The 26,279-nt window shown below is 33.8% G+C and overlaps 1 protein-coding gene and 1 long non-coding RNA gene across 5 annotated transcripts in view; one reads left to right on the forward strand and one right to left on the reverse strand.

Annotated features, from left to right (window-relative positions):
- LOC137218932 (uncharacterized) overlaps positions 1–26,279 on the forward strand; it is a 213,334-nt gene that overhangs the window by 107,126 nt on the left and 79,929 nt on the right. The window contains exon 8 of the long non-coding RNA XR_010940928.1: positions 18,141–18,195. This is a non-coding gene — a long non-coding RNA (uncharacterized lncRNA). The remainder of the gene's footprint in view (positions 1–18,140; positions 18,196–26,279) is intronic.
- Positions 1–26,279, reverse strand: part of COL24A1 (collagen type XXIV alpha 1 chain) — a 431,777-nt gene that overhangs the window by 65,890 nt on the left and 339,608 nt on the right. For 3 of the 4 annotated variants that reach the window (XM_067726773.1, XM_067726774.1, XM_067726772.1), the window contains 8 exons: positions 25,967–26,020; positions 24,204–24,311; positions 18,435–18,488; positions 18,127–18,180; positions 17,430–17,486; positions 13,810–13,863; positions 7,712–7,765; positions 7,548–7,601 (listed from right to left, as the gene is read on the reverse strand). In XM_067726773.1, the coding sequence (XP_067582874.1) occupies positions 7,548–7,601; positions 7,712–7,765; positions 13,810–13,863; positions 17,430–17,486; positions 18,127–18,180; positions 18,435–18,488; positions 24,204–24,311; positions 25,967–26,020 (489 nt within the window). The remainder of the gene's footprint in view (positions 1–7,547; positions 7,602–7,711; positions 7,766–13,809; positions 13,864–17,429; positions 17,487–18,126; positions 18,181–18,434; positions 18,489–24,203; positions 24,312–25,966; positions 26,021–26,279) is intronic. The other variant, XM_067726775.1, reaches the window with a different exon arrangement.

Below are 26,279 nucleotides of genomic sequence, written 5' to 3' on the forward strand. Positions count from 1 at the left end.
GCAAAATCAAAACTCTTGTTCACAAGGCACTTACAGTGTAGTGAGGGACATAAACCGATAACCTAAAATGTGCTTATCTGGAAGCACAGAGAAGAACATACTTGTAAATCAAAGAAAAGATCTTTATTTCCCACATAATTGCTTGTTTTTCCACGTGTGAGATATTTTAAATCATGATTGATTCAGCAGTAACGGTCTACCAGGATAGTTAGAAATTTGCCCTTGCAAATCATGCCATTATTCTGATGATATCCTAAAATTATTTTAAGAAGAAAAAGGTGTTAAAGAGTGACCTAGTTCACAAATAAGAAAAAGAAGCATATTGCCATTACCAGAAACATTTCTCAGAAATCATCAAAAGTTCTCAGAAACAGGATAATTCCACCAAAATGAGATGTTAAGTTATTCAAATCTGAACACAGTTGTACTAAAGATTCAATTTGACAACAATGACAAAATAAACAATTTCAGAAGATGTTACATCTTCTGAAAATGAGCTTAAATGTTTTAAGAAGAAATAGTGTATATAATCAGAGAGAAAAAGGGCATTTTCTGTAAGAGATAAAAATCCAATTTTGTTAGAATTCGATGATAGGGAGCTATATGGATCAAGGGTTCTACCTCCAAGTTCAAAAACTCTTTTACTTGCTTTAAAAAGTCACTAATGTAAATTCTTCCTAAGGGTAAGGAAACCAGAAAAGGGGATAGTTGGTGAACTGGGTTTAGTTGAAGTAAATACAATTTCTGGAACATATGATTCCTATAATAGATGTATCTTTTAGAATATAATAAAGAAGTAAAATAGACAAATAAAGACTGTTTTAAATATTGAAAACAATTCTGATTTCAGTTGTCTTGAATAGCACTAATTAAACAGTACATGAATTGTGATAATATTCAAATATGTTAACTGGCGTGTGTTTTCCTTCACAGTATTTCTTTTTATGTAAAGCAAGAGATTTGTTCTAAACTTTTGATTTTCAAAATAGACTTTTTTAGCTTAAGAATTTCAAAACAGTCCTCTGAAACGCACGGTGGGGGAATAGTTTGAAAAGAATATATTTTTAAATACAAAAGCCTGATTTTTAAATATTAAAAGTCTATCATTGAACATAAAAAAACAAGGTAATAAAGGATTCAAGTCATAAAATTTATATCATAAAGAACATATTTAGAAGAATTATAATAATGTAAGAGAAAGTTTTTCCTACCTAAGGGGATATAAAAAATCTTCAAGTTGGATAAAGGTAAAAAGAGAAGGAAAACTGTTAAGACACTGATGGGTATCTATGAGAAGAGACCTTGACACCAATCTGCCGTCAAGTCCTGGGGTGGGTAGAAACAATAATACCTGCAGAGGATACAAAATTGATACACAGAAATCTCTTGCATTCCTATACACTAACAATGAAAGATCAGAAAGAGAGACTAAGGAAATAATCCCATTTACCATCACATCAAAAAGAATAAAATACCTAGGGATAAACCTACCTAAGGAGGCAAAAGACCTGTACTGAGAAAAGTATATGATACTGATGAAAAAAATCAAAGATGACACAAACAGATGGAGAGATATACCATGTTCTTGGATTGCAAGAATCAATATTGTGAAAATGACTATACACCCAAAACAATCTACAGATTCAGTGCAACCCCTACCCAATTACCAATGGCATTTTTCACAGAACTAGAACAAAACATTTTACACTTTGTATGGAAACACAAAAGACCCCGAATAATGAAAGCCATCTTGAGAAAGAAGAACAGAGCTGGAGGAATCAGACTCCCTGACTTCAGACTATACTACAAAGCTACAGTAATCAAAACAGTATGGTACTGCCACAAAAACAGAAATATAGATCAGTGGAACAGGGTAGAAAGTCCAGAGATAAACCCAAGCACCTATGGCTACCTAATCTATGACAAAGGAGGCAAGAATATACAATGGAGAAAAGACAGTCTGTTCAATAAGTGGTGCTGAGAAAATTGGACAGCCACATGTAAAAGAATGAAATTAGAACACTCCCTAACACCATACACAAAATAAACCCAAAATGGATTAAAGACCTAAATGTAAGGCCAGATACTATAAAACTCTTAGAGGAAAATATAGACAGAACACTGTGACATAAATCACAGCAAGATCTTTTTCAATCCACTGCCTAAAGTAATGAAAAAGAAAACAAAAATAAATGGGACCTAATTAAACTTAAAACCTTTTGTACAGCAAAGGAAACCATAAATAAAATGAAAAGACAACCCTCAGAATGGGAGAAAATATTTGCAAACAAAGCAACTGACAAGGGATTAATCTCCGAAATATATAAGCAGCTCATGCAGCTCAATATTAAAAAAAAACAAACAACCCAATCAAAAAATGGGTGGAAGGCCTAAACAGACATTCCTCCAAAGAAGACATACAAATGGCCAACAAACACATGAAAAGATGCTCAACATCACTAATTATTAGAGAAATGCAAACCAAAACTACAATGAGGTATAACCTCATACTAGTCAGAATGGCCATCATCAAAAATTCTACAAACAATAAATGCTGGAGAGGGTGTGGAAAAAAGGGAACGCTCCTACACTGTTGGTGGGAATGTAAATTGGTACAGCCACTATGGAGAACAGTTTGGAGGTTCCTTAAAAAACTAAAAATAGAGCTACCATATGACCCAGCAATCCACTCCTAGGCATATATCTGGAGAAAACCGTAATTCGAAAGGATGCATGCACCATGATGTTCATTGCAGCACTAGTTACAATAGCCAGGACATGGTAGCAACCTAAATGTCCATCGACAGAGGAATGTATAAAGAAGTAATGGTACATATATACAATGGAATATTACTCTGCCCTAAAAAGGAGCAAAATAGTGACATCTGCAGAGACATGGATGGACCTAGAGACTGTCATGCAGAGTGAAGTAAGTCAGAAAGAGAAAAACAAGTATCATATAATATTGCTTATATGTGGAGTCTAGAAAAATGGTAGAGATGAGCTTATCTGCAAAGCAGAAATAGAGTCACAGATGTAGAGAACAAACTTACGGTTACCAAGGGTGGAAGGAGGCGGGTTGGGATGAATTGGGAGGTTGGGACTGACTTATATACACTACTATGTATAAAATAGATAACTAATGAGAACCTACTGTATAGCACAGGGAACTCTACTCAATGCTCTGTGGTGACCTAAATGGGAAGTGAGTCTAAAAAAGAGTGGATATATGTATACGTATGCCTGATTCACTTTGTGGTACAGCAAGAAACTAACACAACATTTTAAAGCAACTATATTTGAATAAAACTTAATAAACTAAACAAAACAAAACAATAATATCTGCAGATAAGTGTGGGCACAGAGATGATGGCTAGAGAGACTAAAGTCCTCACTGAGATGAACGCTAAGTTGCACTAAGTGCAGCAATAGAGTTGAAATTTCTGCATGAGATGTCTAGGCCAGGAGGCCTGAGGAAGTCTGAGTCCCTCAAGCACCCAGCATGGTATGGGGAGCAGTAGAATGTTATTTCCATGTGGCCAAGAACAGAAGCATATGGCCCTTAGAGTCTTATCTCAGGAGATCTTGCACCTGAGTTGAGAAAATAGCTGTACAAGCCAACAGGGGTCAAAGAACTTTTGTCCAGAGGGCCAAGGTAGATGCCAACATGGTGGGATGATGGCAGATGGGGGCCAAAAGGGATGACGTACATTTCAGTGGATGCTAGTATGAACAGATGATGGCTAAAGATCAATCTCTCTTCCTATTCCCCTTCCCTAACATTGCCACCCAGAATGTAACAGCAGACTTGAAAAGAGGATAAATGGGAAAAACTCTAAATCAAATGCAGGATATTTGAGTGGACGGAGTTAAAGGCAATCAATTGACTAGATTTCTATCAATTAGGTTTCTACCACCAGGCAGGATGGGTACTCAGGACAGAAGTTAAGTTCCATTACAAAGAACATAAACAAAATTATACTTTTTGTATACTTGAGTTTATGGCTTAAGGTTCAGATATGCTATACATGTATGTGCATGTTTTATTCTAAACATTCAAATACAAAATAAAAACAAAAAGAGTCTCATATCACAAATCATTTACATTTTAGGGTGACCATTATGTTGGGATTATTTCAGAACAGTTAAATACTGCTCTAAAACCTAGATACATGGGTCTATCATTGTGAAAACTAGAATGTTATTAATACTCGGATGGGCATCAGGAAGCAGCTTCCAACAGAATAACACTAAAGGAAAATTATGACTATGAAAATTATTTTTAATGTGTATTTTGCTATTTGTAATGGTACAATTGTGACAAAATCTCCTTATTAAATACAAAAAGCGTAGAGTAAATAACAAAACAGTCTCTGCTGTTTTTAGATGTCAATTCAGGAAAGATTTCCTTATGACAATTATTGTCACCATAACTAAAAGGAAGTAGGCTAGTTAGGGAAACGACAGACTTGCAATGGAGGTTTAAAATACATAAAGATCAACAAAGTGTAGAAGATTGGTATTTTTTTGAATTTGTGCATTAAAAAAAATCTTGCAGTTGGAATTGCTGGGTAGTGTTGTAACTAAATTAAGAGCCAAACATTACTCAATATTAATCCTACACAGAGATGGTCTGTTCAGTAGGAAATTAAAGATTGGGCCAAAGACAAAGAAAGTATGTTGTCATCTAAGGTGTTTGTAGATGATTAATTGAGTTGGTATCATAAAAAGGAAAAAAAAATCACTCTTGCACCAATGCCCAGAGTTCAAATATAATAAAGCTAGAAGCATTCTATGCTATTTTCAAAATTAACTTACTCATATTATTTTATGTAAATATAAGTACCTCATAAGTCAACAGACTTCCTGTTCTCATAATAGGAAAGGCAAATGAATTTCATATTTATTCTTTAGAGTATATGTAAAATTGTGCTTTCTCTTTTGTCTGGCTAGCTTTGAAAAACTAGAACAGCCCACTTGAAATCAGATCCATTTAAAACAACGAATTCCATTCATTGGGATTGTACCACTTCATAGACTACAAGAGAAGGTAATCTAATTCTTTAGATAACAGAAAATTTTAAGTGCCATTATAGTCCAAACACTCATTTGTTTTTTATTCAAATGAAGCTGAAGGACAGTCATCACAATACTTTGTTAGTTCTAACTTTGTTAGAGAGGGTAGCTTTAAAGTACAAACACAGATTTAGAGAGTTAAGTCTTTTTTTTTTTTTTTTTTAACCAAGAAATTTAAATTCACTAAAATCTGGAATTTTGCTTTGGGAGGAAAGTAAGATTTTGGCTTGAGTCTCTGTATTTGAAAGCCATTATGGGACAGTTCACTACATTTTCATTATAAAAGTCTCTAAAAAAATGTAGTGGTTTGCAATTGGTTTTAACTTGACTTGCTCCAACTTTTTCTTTAGAGTTTCCATAGTTTCATGTCTGAGAGACCAATTAATGAATTAGCTGGTTAAGTAAAATTAATATTTAACTTAATTTATAAAAGACTTCAAAGTAATAGAAGGCTTTTGTATAATAATGGGAGTCAGGAAATAAAGTTTCTAGGGTTGGTTCTGTTGCTAACTAGTTCTGTGATCTTAGGTAACTCATAATCCCTCTGGGACCTAAATTTCTTCGTCTGAAAAATGAGAGGGTTGTCCAAACGATTTTAAAGGGCATTTCCAAATCTAAAAAACAAATTTAAAGCTTTGCAAAAACAAGATGAGGGCAATTCCGTAGGATCCACCTGGCCATTCAAAGTGTCCCTAGTGAGTAACACATAGTCAGTGATTTTTCTTGTAGCAATCATTACTATCTGAAATTCAAAGAGGCTTTTTAATGTAACCTCGGCCTGTACACCAGCATTGCCCAAAGTGGGAAAAGAACTAATTCTCGTGGATTATACAGAATTTAAACCATGGCTCCTTAAGACCTTTCAGCTCCAATACCCAGGAAGAGCTGACCATATAGGCTGGAGCTGCAGTTGTCTGGTAAGAATATTTTATTTTCGTTGGCATAATTTTAACAGATACTAAGAAACATAAAAAAAATTTCTTCTTCCTGAGATACATCAAAAAAGGAAAAAGAAAACATTGAGAATATGAAAGTACTAATTGTAAAGGATTAGAAATTTTAGGATCAAACCTTGGGAGAGCATTTGCATCCTTAGGCACTTAATGCAAGTATAAGGAAGTCACATGAAAGTAGTAGTAGTGTTCTAGGTTCATGGTTTTTTCCACTACTTTTTCCAATTTGGGTATTAAAAATTCTAAGCGAATGAGACAACTGTATTATTTCTTTGAATTTCTTTTTAAAATTAAGGCTTGCCTTCAATGGGATTTTTTTTTTAAAATAAATTTATTTATTTATTTTTGGCTGCATTGGGTCTTTGTTGCTGTGCACAGGCTTTCTCTAGTTGTGGAGAGCGGGGGTTACTCTTCGTAGCAGTGTGCGGGTTTCTCACTGCGGTGGCTTCTCTTGTGGAGCACAGGCTCTAGGGCACACGGGCTTCAGTAGTTGTGGCACACGGGCTCAGTAGTTGTGGCTCACAGGCTTAGTTGCTCCCGGAACAGGGCTCGAACCCCTGTCCCCTGCATTGGCAGGTGGATTTTTAACCACTGTGCCACCAGGTAAGTCCCAATGGGATATTTTTATTTATTATTTATTAGTCCTTATTTATTAAGGAGCCTGACAGTAAGTTACTAGGTAGTTGCCAAGACTATTTAAAATGGCTTTTGTGTGAATGAAAACCTATGTAATATCCGACTCAACTCAATTTTATTACTAACTCCCACAAATGGGAAACACAAGTATGGGTGAAGGCCGCTTAACAAATTAGGAGAAACATGGTCTCAAATTCATTACTTTTTATAAATCCTCACCTAATTTATTATTAAAATACAGTACATTTTCTAAAGAATTTAATTTTAAATCAGTAGCAGGTAAAGTCAGAATGCCATGAAAAGTAGGGCAGCAATGAAGTGATGGTACAAATTACAAATCCAGTTGTTACATAAGATTGAGGCAACGTTTATTGGTATATAGGGAAAGAGGTGGCTAAATTCAACAGATTTTTAGTTCGCCTGATAACAAATAATTGACTTGTGTTATGGAAAACAAATCTTTTAAACCAATTGTGAGTCTGTGTCATATAGTTAAACTATTTCTACCCCTACCTTACTACAGCAACTAAATAGGTATGACTGCTAAAATTTTGCTCTGCAGTGCTGGTTTTAAGGCTAGTTGATATTTCTGCCTGAAACCCTAAGGAAGGACAATTAGTCTGGGACAACTCTAGGCAATTTTCTCAAAGCCAGAGTAGTCTGCTGGTGAAGGGAACTTTGGATGGCAGTCGAAACACACGAATTAATCAATAATGATGTTTTAGCACAATTACTGACAAACACCCTGTTTAGAGGCCTGTGGTGATTCTTGCTCTGAAAGACTGAATGATCATTTAAGTTACAATGAACAGCAACTCCTTGTGCCCCTGTTTTCTCAAGCCAGCAATAAGTTACAAATTGTCTTAAATGATTTCAACTTACTTCAGATCCTCTCTCTCCTTTTAGTCCTTGTTCACCCCGGTCACCTGGCTCACCCTTTAATAGGAGCCAAAACAGAAATCACATATAAAGCAGACACCAAATAAGATATGTTAACATTAATGTTTTTAAATGCCAGAATTACAAAGAATGCTTTCAAAACATACTGGGGGCCCTTGTTGTCCAGTGGCACCTCTTGGTCCTGGTATACCCATGTGACCCTATGAATAAAAAAGGTTATATTATTAGAATAAATAAAGACATGTGACTTAGAGAATAGAGTAGTATCACTTAAAGTGGTAGCAAAATGTTGCAAAATTCAATTTAAATATTATAGAGATTATGCGTCTCTCTTGGAAAGAGTATAGAACATAATAGCCACTGGATATAATGATGACTGAGAAAGAGTGTAGAGTTTTTTTTTTTTTTTTTTCCCCATATAGGTTGAATGGACAAAAGATGTCTATGCCCTAATCCTCAGAAACTGTGAATGTGATCTTATTTGGAGAAAAGGGTCTTTGCAAATATCATTAAATTAAGGATCTTAGAAGGAGATTATCTTGGATTATCCATGTGGGCCCTAAAGGAGTGATGCAGCCACAAGGGAGGTTGTTAGCCACCAGAAGCTGGAAGAAGCAAGAAAGGATTCTTCCCTAGAGCCTACGGTGGGAGCACAGCCCTGCTGATATCTTGCTTTTGGATTTCTGGCCTCCACAATCGTGAGAGAATAAATTTCTGTTGTTTTAAGCCACCTGGTCTATGGTAATTTGTTATGGCAGGCTCAGGAAACTAATAGAGCACATAACGAATGAATAAAGAGTTTGAGAACAAATTTCTTTTATCAACCCTTTTCCAGTGTACTATGGTCTCCATTTTTACAAACTAAGGTCACAGCCATTTAGATAGTAGATTTACTGGGCTTAAGACTGGTAGTCGTTACTGCATGTGCCAAGACATCAAGTGATTCTGACTTCGTCGATCTGTCATCACCCCAGTTCTCCTAGGAAGGAATGCTGGCCTACCACATTTTTACACCTTTCAAGTGTGTAAACAGAAACTAGCAACAAACTACGGGCATGTCAGGTGAGAGTTATGTAGGTAGAATTCCACACGTAATCTCTTTTATCCCCTTCCCTACTGTCCTCTTCACTTCAGATTCCTTTCTTCCTGTGTATTACAGAAAGAATGCCATAGGAAGGACAGTTATTAGGCTCATCTCCTTTTTCTGGGCTAGGAGAAGAAGGGATTACATACTTAAGGCTAACAATATTTATTCTCACAGAAAGATCAGTTGAAGCCTTCTTTGTTTGCTTTCTGTGAGGCAAATGTTCATGGTTTTAAGATTCAACTTCCTGATAAAGTAAATGAATCCTGTTTAAGGGAGAGAACAGTTGCAAGACTGAAAGGTTATTTTGGAAAGCTTTCTATACAGCACACAGCCATAACTAAAGAGAAGACGATTACTACACATGACCTTTACCAACAGAACATGAACAGAGTCAGCAAAAGTAACAGAATCAGGTCAATCAAGAGGGAGCTTTGTTCAAGTAAATATGATTATTGTAGGTCACTTATTAACCCAGCTCAGGAGAGAAGCAATTGGTGAAAAGCTGGGGTTACAAAGTGAAGTAAGAGTAAGCATACTGAGTAAACTACAAAACTTAAAACCATCATGGGCTATTATGGTTTTGCCACCACTCTATCTGTAGTTTTACAGAGACCTTTTTAGAATGATCATAGAATAGCCAGCTGCCTCTCTTGGCTTTGTGATGTTTGGATACAAATCTTACGAAAACCAAACTTGTTTTCTAGGAGCTTCACTGTAATTCCTTTGGTCCTTTCCACCCCAATAAAAATTGACAGACTGTTTTTCTGCAGTGGTAAAAATTATAAATATTAGGTCTTTTATAATATTATTATAAAGCTACGTGGGCAAGATTACAGGAAGTGACTGATTTTTCCTGATGATATTAGTGGTGAGATGAGTTGGATGGCCAAGGGGAGCTTGGAGAGGATTTTATATGGGAAGTGATAATAAGCTGAGGATGAGTGTTCTAGGCAGTAAAGTAAAAGGAAGGCGTTCTGCAGAGGAAACAGCATAGGAGAATAAATGGAGGTTGATGTAACACAACATGTTAAGTGCAGAAAGGATTTGAGAGGGCTATGACTGGGGATAGGGAGTCTAGTTAGTAAGCTACTAAAATAATTCAGGCAAAAAACGATGAAAGCCTAAACTAAAGTAGGGCAAAGTGGATAGACTCCAGAGGTATTTAAGAGGTCAAATGAAGTGGCCAATTGAAGTTGAGAAATGAGAGGATAGAGAAAGGAGAGAAAGAGGAGGGAGAGGAGGGAGGAAAGAGAAAGCAAGAGAGACAGAGGGAGATAGAAAGAGGGAAGATTCATTTACTAGACATCCGGATGTCTGGTGGTACTATTCACTGAACTAAGGACATAAAAAGAGGAGGATCAGATTTGGACAGGATGATGATACTACGGTTTGGGACATGCTGTGTTTTCTGTGATGATGTCCAATAGCTATTTGGATATGTATGTCTGATGCTAAGGAATGAAGGCCAAGTGAGGATTTAGTTGTTATTTTATTGTATGCAAAAAATTCTATGACCTTTGCCAAACCAAAGTAAAAAGGAGTTTAAGACAGTACATAACTTATTCAGTGTATTTCTAGGGCTTTAGCTCAGTACATAATTTATTCAGTGTATTTCTAGGGTTGGCTCACATTAGTTTAGCCTGACTTAATCTGTGTGTTTCTGCTCATATCTTTAAAAAGTGAATGTTGACATTATAGTATTCTTATTCATACCATGTCCTCTGACTCTCTCTCAAGCCTCAAGTGAATTTATCTTGACCTATGTGATGTATAGTTTTCTGGATGACAGCGATTTCACTATATCTGCTTTTATACTGATTAAATATTCTTATCTTGTGTATGTGATGTCCATGGAGTCAGGGACTGTGTCTTGGGTGCCCCGTGTTACATTCATAGCTCCCAATCCATAGTAGATACTAAAATATATGCTGAAGGGACCAGAGATTTAATTATATGTAACACATAAAATGTGTCATATACAATGATGCCTAATAATGATTTACTGATGATAATGAGCAAAACACTTTTGTGATTTTCACTTTCTTCAAGAGGAAAAAAGAACACAGGATGGTGGGAAGGATTACAAAATGTCTTTCAATTGTTCATAGCCAAATGGGAACAAAATTTTCATTACCCGTTCCATTTTTTTTTTTTTCTGCCAGAGGATAATCGTTCACCACAAGAGTTTCACCACAACGGTAAGAATATTTGTGAACATAAAAGTGTTTTTAAAAGCTTGGTGATTATTCAACCATAAAAAGGAATGAAGAATGGATACATTCTACAACATAGATGAACCTTCAAAACATTATGTAAAGTGAAAGAAGCCAGACACAAAAGGTTATACATTGTATGATTCCATTTATATGAAATATACAGAATAGGTAAATCAATAGAGATAGAAAGAAAAGTAGTGGTTGTCAGGGGTTGGGAGAAGGAAAGTAACTTTAATGGGCATGGGGCTTCCTCTTCAGGGTGATGAAAATGTTCTGGAATTAGGCAGTGTGTGATGGTTGTACAATATTGCCAATATACAACACTAAGTGTCTCTGAATTGTACAATTTAAAATGGTTAAAATGGTAAATTTTATGTTATGTGCATTTTAGCACAATTCAAAAAAGATTGACAATAATTCTGACCATCAGTTTACTAGAGTGAAATGATAGTGTCTACAATGCCCATATAGAAAAGCAAACATTTAACAATATCACCTAAAGCTACAACAGAATAATCTAACTCTAAATAAAGCATGGTTCCCCTGTATGAATCAAACTTGTGCTTGGAAAAACACGGAAGGGGACAAGTGTAGGTATTTCGTGACTTTGAGATGTCTAAGCAATAAAGTTACTGTGATTGTCTGGCACTACATGGCTTTTTAAAATAGATCTATCAACAAATGATAAAATGACTCCTAAAGCCTAAGGAATAGTATGGAATAAGACAGAAAGGAAAATGCGGCTCACACTAGCTCATGAAACATCCACAATTGAAGACTTAATCAGGACTATTTATGGAATGAAGAAGGAAAAACAGATTCCATAACGAGCCTAGGGAAAAGTTTTCCTCTGATGAAGGATTTCTGAAGAATGTATGACTATCTAGAAAAATGGGGGCAGGATTTTTCTTTTCCTAGCCAGGTGAAGAGATTCTTTTCTTCTCCCAATAGAATAGTTAATTGTTTGTTTGCCAATAGATTCGCTGATGTAGCTACTGACTGTAGTTGGTAGAGGCCAAAAGAAGATATTATTAGAACCTGATTTTCCTGAGACTGTGTGGAGAAGTTATGCACAGAAAAAGTTAAAGAAGTTTAAGAAACTTCTCAAATTATGCTGGAAGCAGTGGGTTGGTTTCTCAACCCCAAGAAAAGCTAATTTCAAGTAAATCTATTTGGATTCCTTGCATTAGGAAACATTGTAGATACAAATGTTATGTAAATTGGAGACAGTACATATAAAACCTTCTTAAAAATGTTCCTCTGAAAATAGAAAAAAATATAAGATGGCCATACCCAGAATTTCACAAACATTTAGAACCACCTTCAACATTTGTTTCAAAGAGAGTTTTGGGAAGTGAAAGTTGATTTTTCAGATTTCAGGCCTGAGATAAATCAGTGTATTAATGATAATTATCTACCTACCAGCTTGTCCCTTCAATCTGGCAACCTAAGTCTTCATTGCAGACATGATCACAGAAATTTTACATAGAAAGGTATATGTTGGATCAAATAACCCATCAATTCATTGTTAAAAATGAATTATGTTTACATACATATTATGTACAGGGCTCAAAACAAGACACTGTACAAGAAGGAAAAAAGTCATATTCAGGACTTGCCTGGTGGCACAGTGGTTTAGAATCTGCCTGCCAATGCAGGGGACACGGGTTCGAGCCCTGGTTCGGGAAGATCCCACATGCTGTGGAGCAACTAAGCCCGTGTGCCACAACTACTGAGCCTGCACTCTAGAGCCCGGGAGCCACAACTACTGAGCCTGAGCGCCTAGAGCTCCTGCTCTGCAACAAGAGAAGCCATGGCAATGAGAAGCCCGTGCACCGCAATGAAGAGTAGCCCCCGCTCGCTGCAACTAGAGAAAGCCCGCGCACAGCAACGAAGACCCAATGCAGCCAAAAATAAAGTAAATTAATTAATTAATTTTTAAAAAGTCATATTCAAATTGAGAATCTAAGATATCTTCACATTAAAAATAATTAGCAAAAACTATAGTAGCAGAAGATTGTAAAATATTTGTACCGAACGACTTCCATCAACAATAAATACTATAGGACTACAGAAGAGGGAAAGATTGCTGTTAGTGTAGACAAGGGAAAAGGGAGTTTGAATTAGATTATAAAGGACAGACAGGATTTATGTAAGTAAAGATTAGATAATTTTTTGAGCAGGCAGAGAATGTTGTGAGTGAAAGAATAAGACAAGAACTATAGGGAGAGAGTTCGCAAATGACCATTTTGTTTAGCATATGACATTATAAACAGAAAGGGACGAGATATAGGGCAGGAATACAGAATACGCTCAACACAAGTATGCTAATAAATAATGACACTGAATAAATTCTATACATAGCCTAATATAATTTGAGCTGATAAAGCTGGTCTCTTAAAATTCTTCTAAGAATCGAAGAGGATAAGAATTGACATAAGACTATAATGGCATTTATCCATCCATTTGACAACTGTTTTAATGAATTTCTATTATATACCAGGAACTCTGTGTTCTAGAAACTGGGGATATAATGATGAAAAACACAAGAGTCTTATTCTCATGGATATTATGTTTTGTTGGGGGAATATAGATGATAAAAAAACCCCAAGTGTATAAAAAGGTGGTAAGATAGTATTAAATGTCATAAAGTAAATAGAGTAATGAGATATAAAGTGACAGACAGAAAGGACAGTTAGAGAAGGCCTCTCAGAAAGTAACATTTTGGTTGAGAGCTGAATGATGAGAAGAAGCAGCAGTGGAAGGAGATGATGGTAATTTTAGAAAGAAGGAACAGAAAATACAAAGAGCTTCTTCTGGGATCCAAAACATAAGACATTACTAATTATCTCAATGATGCTTATTTTCATTTGCAACTGAGCAGAACCACAGAGAACCCTATTCAAATTTAGAAGCAAGGTGTGAAATTTACAGTAATTACCTTATATCCCTCTGCTCCAGGCTCTCCTCTCTCTCCTTGTTCCCCCATTGGACCCTACAGAGATCACAGGCAAAAACAATCAATGGGTCTAAGTATTTGTGAATGCAGATGATACAGTTAATGTGGAATATTTTTTCCCTAAAAATATGAAACCAAATGTACAACAGTTTGTTTAGTTCCACTAAATAATTTCAAAGGATTGTATTTTAGTGACACCAAGAACTTCATAAGCACTGAATTATTTAAAGAGAATCTCATAATGATTCTACTAGAAAAAATATTGAAAAAATGAAGTCCAAACAATGTGAATTTTCAGATGAGTAAAGTATGTTATATAAGATATCAAAATAACTTGCATTTTTACTTAATGTTAAAATGATTGAAAAAAATTTAAGCAGGACCAGTCACTTAATTAATTCCATTAATTAGAAAATATTATCTTTAATCATCTTTTAAAAAGTATCTAATAGCTAATACTACTTTACCATTCTTCATTAGAAATTATATTATTTATTCTTTACTCTGTGAAATTCTAATTATTAAGGTATAAATTAACCTAAAAGAAATTACATTTATTCATTTTAATCCTTAAGGCAAAAACTAATAAACTTCTACTTTTAACTTTTTCTAAACATTCCTAATATAAAATCTTTGATATGATAAGATGTTCAAATTATCTACTCTAAAATGTGCTTGAAAAATCAATTATCACATATTAGGACCTACTGTTTGAAAAGAAACTTAAATTGAAATTATTAGCAAAATCCTAAAATTTATTATGGACCATTAATGGATAAATTTTAACTTACTCCTGTGTGGATAAAGATATTAGACATAATGTAAAGACAATAACCTCTGACTCTGCTTTAATTATTTAGAATATTCTTGGATTAATTTCCACACCTACTAGATAAAATGACCATTGTTATACTAGACTTTTAATACATTTATTATATTTCAGTGACATTCTTTGACCCTGGAATACCGGAATCTGGGGAAAACAAGCACTACTATGCTTCACTTGCCCACATTTTACCATTTACTTAAAAAAAATAAAAATTTACTGGAGTATAGTTGATTTACAATGTTGTGTTAATTTCTGCTGTACAGCAAAGTGACTCAGTTATACATATACATATATCCACTCTTTTTTAGATTCTTTTCTCATATAGGTCATTACAGAGTACTGAGAAAAGTTCCCTGTGCTGTACAGTCCTTATTAGTTATATCTGTTTTATATACAGTGGTGTGTACATGTCAATCTCAGTCTCCCAATTTATCTGCCCCCCCTCCCCCTGCTTTCCCCCCTGGTAATCATAAGTTTGTTTTCTACATCTGTGACTCTATTTCTGTTTTGTAAATAAGTTCATTTGTATCATTTTTTTTTAGATTCCACATATAAGTGATATCATATATTTGTCTTTATCTGAATTACTTCACTCAGTATGACAATCTCTAGGTCCATTCATGTTGCTGCAAATGGCATTATTTCATTCTGTTTTATGGCTGAGTTAATATTCCATTGTATATTTCTGCACAATTTCCATATTTTTGTCTCTCAGAGGTTTAGAGAGACTAGAATACATTTGATAAAGAATTTAAAAAGTATCATTCCATCTCTTAATGATTTATTTCCTAAATTTACATAAGTTTTGGGGTAACTTGGAATTCTTTTTGTTCAACTGAGGTATACTTGATATACAATATTATGTAAGTTTCAGGTGTACAACATAGTGATTCACAATTTTTAAAGGTTATATTCCATTTATAGTAATTATAAAATTGGCTATATTCCCTGTGTCATACAATATATCCTTGTAGCTTATTTATTTTATACATGGCAGTTTGTACCTTTTAATCCCCTAAACCTATCTTGCCTCTCCCCACTCCTCCCTCCCCACTGGTAACCCCTAGTTTGCTCTTTATATCTGTGAGTCTGCTTCTTTTTTGTTGTATTCTATTCACTATTTTGTTTCATTTTTAGATTCTACATATAAGTGATGTCATACAGCATTTGTCTTTCTCTGTCTGATTTATTTCACTTAGCACAATAATCTCCACATACTACATATATACACACATGCACTATATATATACACTCACACATGCTACATCTTCTTTATCAGTTCATCTGTTGATGGACACTTAGGTCGCTTTTATTATCTTGGTAATTGTAAACATTGCTGCTATGGACATTGGGGTGCACATATCTTTTCTGATTAGAGTTTCTATTTTTTTTCCGGATATATACCCAGGAATGGAATTGCTGGCTCATATGGTAGTGCTATTTTTAGTTTTTTGAGAAACCACCATACTGTTTGCACAGTGGCTGCACCAATTTACATTCCCACCAACAGTGCACAAGGTTCCCTTTTCTCCACATCCTCACCAACATTTGTAATTTGTGGTCTTTTTGATGATAGCCATTCTGACAGGTGTGAGGTGATATCTCATTGTGGTTTTGATTTGCATTTCTCTGATGATTAGTGATGTCGAGCAACATTTCATGTGCCTGTTGGCCACCTGTATGTCTTCTTTGGAAAAATGTCTATTCAGGTCTTCTGTTCATTTTTTAATTGGGTTGTTTGTTTTTTTGCTGTTGAGTTATATGAAATGCTTATATATTTTGGATATTAGCCCCTTATTGGTTATATTATTTGAAAGTATTTTCTTTATTCAGAAGGTGTCTTTTCATTTTGTTGATCATTTCTGATAAAGAATTTTATATATTCTTATTAGATGAGTTTGCCTCTATATGAGTTGGCTTGATTTTATCAGAAAAACTCTAGAATCTTTCCTGTTTCTAAAACAAAGTATACCTTTCAACCATCTCCAAAGAGTCAGATCAAAATATCAGGAGCGACTATATATTTTGAATTCTTCTGTTTTAGGATTCTTTTATCCTATATTATATCATGTGAAATATGGAAAATTTAACCAATTATATTTATTTCTGTGAACTAGGCATTTTTGTTTTACCCATTTAATTTACATATAGCCTTTAAGATTGTTTTAATCAAACATGAACAGAGACAGTTATTCAGATAATCAAAGATAAAATAGCTACTTTAAAAAAATCATGGTTACAGCTAGTCTTTACAATGTTTATTAGAAGACTATAGACTGATAATCTTTAAAGAACAGTGGCTCTAATAACCGGTTAGATGAGTTTTGAAATCATTTGGTAACTGTGTATAAACTACTATAGGAAAGGATACAGATCAGATTTTTAAAAATCCGTTAGAAATAAATCTGAATTTGATGTATAAAGAAGTATCTGCCCTAAATGTCTAGAGTATGTGATTTTTTGATAATCTCTGTAAAAAAGTTGTTATCATGCATTTAATGCCGCAAATTAGATTTGGAAAGTTACTGTTTTAAACTTCTATACTATGCTAAGGCTCTTGACCTGAATATAAAGTTTTTATATTTAGATAATAAAATTGATTATATATTTAGATTATAAAATTGCAGATTACTGCAAATAGTGCTCTTGTATAAAACCATGTTATAAAAGTAACTAAATAAAACTCCTTGAAAAGATGTAATTGGTGTTGTGAATCTATTGTAGTAACTGTGTTTTATCTTAAAACATCAAAATAATTTTAGGAAAAACCTACTGGTTCACCTCGAGGCCCAGGTGGTCCTAGGACTGTGTTATCTTCTCCTGGATAACCCTATGATGAAGATGATTTATAAACAAAACTAAATTAATAAAATAAACTTTGAAATACGAAGCCTATTATTTCCTAATATGTTATAAAATATGCAATCTGGTTTTATCTTTTTTAAATGAAGAACTTTTATCTACAAAACTTAGCACATGATAATTTATACACGGTTGTAATTCATACATGGTTCTCTTTGGAAGTGTCATTCTGCTTTAATTACATAAAAAGCACTTTACTAATTTTCTCAAAGTGTCTGCTTTCCAATGATACTACAAACCAAGAAGAGTACTGCTGCAGTTATTCTTAATTCATAAAAAATTTTACTATAAATGTATATAGTCATTTAATCTATAGTCTCACAATCGCTTTCAGTAATTAATATTAGTTTTACAAACTTTTACAGATTGCAAAGTACTATAACATATATCATTTCACCTCAATCTTGAAACAACCTATCAAAGACTTTTTAATAATTTGTTTAAGTTTTTGCCCCTTGATATTTATTTTTCTTCTAGAATTTATAATACTTCCCAAGTTTAAAGTGCTTTTTTTATTCTTTGAAAATGTTTCCATACATACTTTCAGAAAGAACACACGAATTCAATGTTTAATTTTATGATAAATAAGTCAATATATTCATACACACCTTTTCTCCTTTAGGTCCTGGCAACCCAGAAAGTCCTGGTTGACCTTCATGGCCCTAACAGAAGGACAAGTAAGTAGACAGTCTCCATGTCATTTGTATGTGCTCTACCTAATACCATCATGGCCACACTATTAGATATTGCACTATTCTGAAAGAAGAACAGGATTCACTCTACAGGGGCATGAGACCTCAATATGTTAGAAAGGTTTATCAGGAAATTTCATCTGAGTTTGTATATTTGGGATGACATCTTCATGGAATGTTTTTATAAAAATATACACTTCTTATTTCCAATTAGAAATGCTTACCCTATATCCTGGAATTCCTGGTTCTCCAGAAGTTCCCATCAATCCTAAATGTCCCTAAAAACAAAGTAAACGTTAGAAAGAAAACAGACAATTGTTTAAATCATTAACCTTGTATTCCTATTATTTAAAATTTAGATTTTTAAGGTATGATATTTTACCTAGTCTGAAATGGGAAAACAAAACATAATTCTCCAACTTTCATCTTATTTTACTTCTGAACCACGTAAGTTCCACAAAAATATGTTTCTTTGGTTTACTTCTGGTATGAACATCCTTAATCATATTAAGATAAATACTTTCAGTTGCCAGACTGCTGTAGGCTTCCAGCAAATTCTTGGAAATATGGTTTGTATCTGTCAAAGTTTGTGGTAAACATGCATCGCTAAATACTAGAGAGTGAATTCTGATAGTTTTTAGTATTGTTATGATAGGATCAAGAACTCTGTACTCACTGCTAGTTTCAGATGCTTTGATGAACACAGTTTCAGCTCTGCTCAAAGTTGTTAAAATAGAATTGGTTGACAACTTATGTATAATATTTACCCTATTAATTACTTTTATTATCAATATCACACAGATGAGGAAACATGTAAGTTGAAGGCAAATCTGTAAATGTTCCTAAACTACTGAAAAGATAACTCAGACAACTGAAAAAAGCAAAAATAACACTCTTAAAAATGTCCTATCTTTCATATTATCAAAGTTTCCCTATCAACTCTCCTATTTGAGTCCCAAAATAAATAGGAGATAAGGAAGTTAAGGCACAGAATAAGTATGTGACTAGCCAAATACCACACTAACCAGAAGTTCTAATCAATGTAATAAGTAAGGATAATAAATATGAGGAGATGATACGATTATTTACCTAAAGAACCCTGAGAATCATCAAAATTCATTCAAATGAATATAAAGTTTTAAAAAAAGGTATTTTACACAGCATAATTAGAAGATGTAATAGAAAAAGGATTACCTTAAAAACAACAAAATCTATAAGAAGCTAACAATGAACCTAATAAGATAGATGTTAAGAACAGAGATAAAGGAAATAACAAAACTTTAATGAAGGATATACAAGATATAAGTAAATAAAAAGACATATGGTGTTTGTACAGTGAATGATTCAATATTAAAGGAACTTGCTAAGTTGATTCTGAAGTTCACATGAAAGAGGAAAAAGATCATAGTAAGAGCCAAACTTTTCAGAAATATAAATTATGAAGTATTTTCCCTAATAGATCTCAAATGATACTGTAATGATACAGTTATTTAAATGGTGTGGTACTGACCTAGGAACACACTAAAAAATCGAGAAAAGAAGTGAAAACAGACCATTATTTAAGAGTAGCTTACAGTAAGGGTAGCACTTCAGAAAAGTGGGAAATAGATTGTTTATTAAATAGTATTGGGGCTTCCCTGGTGGCACAGTGGTTAAGAATCCACCTGCCAATGCAGGGGACATGGGTTCCAGCCCTGGTCTGGGAAGATCCCACAGGCTGTGGAACAACTAAGCCTGTGTGCCACAACTACTGAGCCTGTGTGCCACAACTACTGAAGCCCGCACACCTAGAGCCCGTGCTCTGCAGCAAGAGAAGCCACCACAATGAGAAGTCCGCGCACCACAACAAAGAGTAGCCTCCGCTCACCGCAACTAGAAAAAGCTGCGCATAGCAACGAAGGCCCAAAGCAGCCATAAATTAATAGATAAATAAATAAATAAATTTAAATAAATAGTATTGCGACAACTGGCTAAGAATTTGGAAAAAAGAAAAATTAGTCCTTTACAACTTATATCACAGCAAACAAAATAAAACAAAAACTCTATGCTTTAAAAGGGTTAATGGTAAAAATAAAGCTATAAAAATATTAGAAGAAGGATATGGAAGAATATTTTTATGCACTTTATGTAGGGAAGTCATTTCTAATGAACAAATAAAACCTAGAATGTAAACAAAAAGACTGACAAATTTGACTGTAATAATTAAAACCTCTGTCCAGTGAAAGATACTATAAACAATATTAAAAGATAAATGACAGAAAGGGAAATATATTTATAATATATTAGCAACACTTTAACAAAAGTATATTATCTAAATTATGTAAGGTATTATTGAAATTAAGAAAAAGATAACAACCTAATAGAAAAACATGTAAAGTGCATATGAACAAGTAATTTCTAGAGAAAAAAATACAAATTACTTAGTTGCAATCAGGAAAATTGTAAGAAAGAAAATGAGACACACTTTTTCATTTATCAGATTGGCAAACATCAAAAGGATTAATATGAAGTATTCCTGGTGGTGGGCATGTAAATTTGGTGAAACCTCTTGGGAAGGTAGTTTGGAAACGTGTCAAAATTTAAAAAGTGACTATTCTTTTTAGAGAAAATCCAAAGTAGGAGCCTACTTTGAAGACAGTACTCTTTGGATCAATTCATTCTCAAGTTTATTAAAAGTTAATTACATTATCTCAACATAATAAAGCCCACATATTACAAGCCCACAGCTAACATCATACTCAATGGTGAAAAGCTGAAAGTATTTCCTCCAAGATCAGGAACAAGACAAGGATGCCCACTCTCACCACTTTTATTATAAATCTAACTAACGAGGTAAAAGACCTGTACTCAGAAAACTATAAGACACTGAAGAAAAGAAACTGAAAACAACACAAACAGATGGGAAGATATACTGTGTTCATGGACTGGAAGAATTAATATTGTTAAAATGATCATACTACCCAAGGCAGTCTACAGATTTGATGCAATATCTATCAAAATACCAGTGGCATTCTTCACAGAACTAGAACACACAATTTAAAAATTTGTATGGAAACACAAAAGACCCCAAATAGCCAAAACTGAATTTTTTTCAAGACTTTCAATCAGTTTCAAGATTGCTTGAGAAAGAAAAACAAGGCTGGAGGTATCACACTCCCTGATTTCAAACAATACTATACAAAGCTACAGTAATCAAAACAGTATGGTACAGGCACAAAAACAGACACATAGATCAATGGAACAAAATAGAGAGTCCAGAAATGAACCCATACTTCTATGGGCAATTAATCTATGACCAAGGACTCAAGAATACACAATGGGAAAAGACAGCCTCTTCAATAAATGGTGCTGAGAAAACTGGACAGCTACATACAAAAGAACCAAACTGGACTACTCTCACACCATGCACAAAAATACATTCATTAAAGACCTGAAGACCTGAAATGTAAATGTAAACATAAGACCTGAAGCCATAGACTTCTAGAAGAAAACATATGCAGTGTGTTCTTTAACACTGGTCTTAGTAATATTTTTTTTGGATATGTATCCTCAGGCAAAATAAACAAAAGCAAAAATAAACAAATAGACAATATCAAACAAAAAAGCTTTTGTGCAGCCAAGGAAACTATCAATAAAACAAAAAGGCCACCTACTGAATGGGAGAAGTAGCAAACAATAAATCTGATAGGGGGTTAATATCCAAAATATACAAAGAACTCATACAACTCAACATCAAAAAAACAAACAACCCAATTTAAAAATGGGCAGAGGATCTAAACAGACATTTTTCCAAAGAAGACATACAGATAGCCTACAGACACATGAAAAGATGCTCAACATCACTAGTCATCAGGGAAATGCAAATCAAAATCACAATGACATATCACCTCACACCTTTCAGAATGGCTATTATCAAGAAGACAACAAATAACACGTGTTGGTGAGGATGTGGAGAAAAGGGAACCCTTGTGCACTGTTGGTAGGAATATAAATTGGTGCAGCCACTATGCAAAACAGTATGGAGGCTCCTCAAAAAATTAAAATTAAAAATAGAACTACCATATAATCCAGCAATTCTGCTCCCAAGTATTTATCCAAAGAAAATGAAAACACTAATTAGAAAAGATATAAGCACCTCTATGTTCACTGCAGCATTGTTTACAATAGCCAAGATATGGAAGCAACCTAAGTGCCCATCAATAGATGAATGGATAAAGAAGATATGGTAAAAATATACTATGGCATATTACTCAGCCATAAAAAGAATGAAATCGTGATATTTGTGACAACATGGATGGACCTAGAGGTAATTATGCTAAGTGAAATAAATCAAACAAGTACAGTGTGCTATAACTTATATGTAGAATCTAAAAAACAAAACAAATGACAAACAGAAAACAAAAACAGAGTTATAGATACAGAGAACAAGTAGGTGGTTGCCAGAAGGCAGGGTGATGGCAGGAGGAAAGACATAGGTAAGGGAGACTATTTTCCAGTTGCAAGATAAATGAGTCACAGTTGTGAAATGTACGGTGTGGAGAATACAGTCAATAAATATGTGATATTTTTGTATGTGCAATATTGTAACTAGACATAACTAGACTTATTGTGGTGACTGTTTTGAAATGTATAGAAATATTGAACACTATGTTGTGTAAAAGGAACTACTCTAGTGTTGTAAGTCAATTATACTCCAAAAAAAAAACCCAACTCATAGAAAAAGAGATCAGATTTGTGGTTAACAGAGCTGGAGGGTAGGGGATGGGAAACGGGATGAAGACAGTCAAAAGGGACAAACTTCTAGTTCTAAGACAAATAAGTACTCAGGATATATGTACAACATGATAAACATAATTATCACTACTACATGTTATATATGAAACTTAAGAGAGTAAATCCCAAGAGTTCTCATCACAAAGAAAAATATGTATTTTTTCTATTGAATTTTATATCTGTATGAGATGATGGATATTCACTAAACGTATTGTGATAATCATTTCATGATGTATGTAAATCAAAGCATTATGCCGTACACTTTAAACTTATACATGCTATATGTCAATTATATCTCAATAAAACCGGAAAAATATTTAAAAATCAATCACATTATATAATGTTTTTGAATGCATAAGCCAAAGATAGGAAAATATTAGTAATTAAAATAAAAGAAAGTAAGAATGACCTGGAATAGTAAGATGGCAGTAAGGAATGGAAGACTTAAAATGAGCCTGAGGGAAATGTTCCTCAGACAACAGATGGATTACGCAATGCTCTCCAGAAGGCCTTGGTGAAAAGTCACTTGTGACATTCAAATGGAGATAGTGAATACATACGCATTTTGTAAATAAGTTTATGAAATAGTCAAAAGACTAAATTGGATAATCTCTTAAATATTTTGCAGCTCTTCTGCTGTGACTTTCTGAACAGGTCCAAATATATTAGCAATATAATTTTGCTATTACAGGTTCGAAAGCATCATGCTACCTTGTTTCCAACATCATGTAAAATTCATACAAAAGATTAAAAATTAGTAGATGTTTTGGAGACTTATCACAGCTGGTTAGAAAAATAATCTCCAGATAAGCATGTGGAGTCCAAGCATATAAAGAAAACCCATTTTCAAGTAATTTTCAAAGCAATTTGTCAACCATGACAGCATAATTTTATACAGATATTAAATCCTGATTTCAAGTACAAGGCATACACACTTTCCTACTTAGGAGTTATAATCTGATTTTTTTAAAACCTTATTTCATATTTTATTTCCATTTTGAGAATTTTTTCCCCCTTTCCTCTTTCATGTCCAGAAACCACTAAGCCATTTAAGTACTGTGGAATGCTTACAATTCTCCACATCCCATGGAGGTAGATTATTTTCAATGGAACTATTGCTTTCTCTGTAAAATTAATCAAGGGACAGAGCCTTTAGGACACGGATACATTTCTTTTCTACCCACAGTGAACTCAGTTCTGGAGACAAATCAAATACTGACCACAGCACCTCTAGTTCCTCTGGCACCTTTAGGACCACTTTCCCCAATTTGTCCAGGAGCACCTCTGCTTCCAATTTCTCCTGTGGGCCCCATTTGTCCTTTATCACCCTGTGGATGCCATTAGTAAGAGAGAAAAGTAAGAAAAAAACAAACTTATACTCAGATTAATTAACTATATCATATACCTGAATGGCTCCAGAGGATATTCTGTAAGCAAAATTCTATAAATAGTAACTTTGCTTTAACTTAATAGTACTACAGACCACCACTGACAATAATAACATACCATCGCTACCTAGCTTACCTTAAAGATATAATTAAAAGTAATTTTGGAAAAAAGAATATTAAAAATTTTGGCCAAACAAGCAGGGAAGATATGGTGCTCATGTTGAGTTACAAATAAACCAAGTTTATTATTTTGAAATTTGTTTTGCATTTATGTACGAATGCATGCATGCATGTATTTATTCCTGACCTGAGAAAACACAGGCCCTATGAGAAACCTGTTTCTACAGAGAATTTCAATGCCCCAAAGATCTGTCTAATGCAAAAAGGCTCTAGTGTGCAGTTCTGTATACTCAGTATCATCACTTACTTGGCTGGAGTTTGTGTTTAAAAATCTGTAACGTTTTTGTATGATTTTACATCCTTCTGAAAACTAGATACCTTCTGTTTTCCAATAGGCTAACTAATCATTCTCTAATACCAAAGTACAGCAGCTTTTAAACATTAAATGTTATAATTCATTTTCTGCATGTTGGAACCAACCTGTTCTATTATTGATAATCAAGTAGATACAAAGAAAAATTAAACAGTGATCACAGTCAGGAAATTTTTGGTTATTCATAATAATTCACAGGCTTTCCCAAAGACACAGGCTGTTGTAAGGACCTGCACTGTCCTTCTTGTAAAATCATTTAGACATAACATTATGTTTGATGAAAAGACACTTCAATATTGGGCTTATTTTCATGGGTAAGAATGGCAACTAAAATTTACCTCATTCACTTTTACCTTTTATTATCTTATACTGCCCCCAAATTATGAAAAAGATGGACTAGGTGCATATTCACAGAAATGACAGATCTGATTTTGGGAACTAGAATATGGTGTGATTTGTAGTTAATTATAGTAAATATATTCAAAACTGTTGTAGTACAATGTGAAAATCATTTTTATGTCTCACCAATACTTGAACAAATTATTGACTCTATCCAAGGATGAATTATTCATTATATTGTGCTAAATTCTACAAAGGCATCACATTTTCTTAGTAAAATATAAAGGAAGAAATAAAACATATTGTTTTGTGTTTCTTAGTTAATGTATAGGAAAGATAAAATCAATCATTAACCTTTTCAATTTGGAAAAGTACAATTAAAACAAACCCAAAAACAATTCTAATATTTCTCTCCCCTAAATATTTTACTAATGTTGTTACTAAATAGCACAAATGGTATATAGTATTTTTCTTTTCTCTCTTTTCCTGTCCATGGTCTACTAAGGTAAACAGGAGAAGAAAAGGCAAAGATCTTTTCAGAAACTACAAAGTAGAAAATTTGACTTCAGATAATAAGTAATAAGGTAATAAGTACTCCTAAGTGGAATTAAATATTAATTTATACAAATGTGCCTTTTAAGCCAAATTTATCGTTCTTTATTGTTTTACCTCCAATGCAAATAAAAACACCACAGTATGCTATGGAGCTCTGGGCACGTCAGAAGAAAGAAAACCAGCATAAAAAGACGTAAAAAAAAATTACCTTCTTCCCTGGACGACCTCTTTGTCCTGGCAGTCCCACTGTTCCTTCAGGTCCCTGAATATCGAGTATGAAAAAGGAAATACATTGTTAAAGATAGGACTAGAAAGAATGTTTAAATACTTATATCACATAATCACTGAATTGAACACTAAGTAAAAACAAGGGTTACTTCTTAACAATATTATGTTTGTATAATTATTTTGAAAGAGGTCATGATGATTTAGAAGCCCAGCTGTTACTAGTGAGTAAAGTTCACATAAACAAACTGGCCAAGATAGACCAAATTAAACTGTTCTTAACTACAGAGGGAAAA

This window comes from Pseudorca crassidens, chromosome 2 (genome assembly GCF_039906515.1).
Source record: "Pseudorca crassidens isolate mPseCra1 chromosome 2, mPseCra1.hap1, whole genome shotgun sequence".
NCBI classification, from domain to species: Eukaryota; Metazoa; Chordata; class Mammalia; order Artiodactyla; family Delphinidae; genus Pseudorca; species Pseudorca crassidens.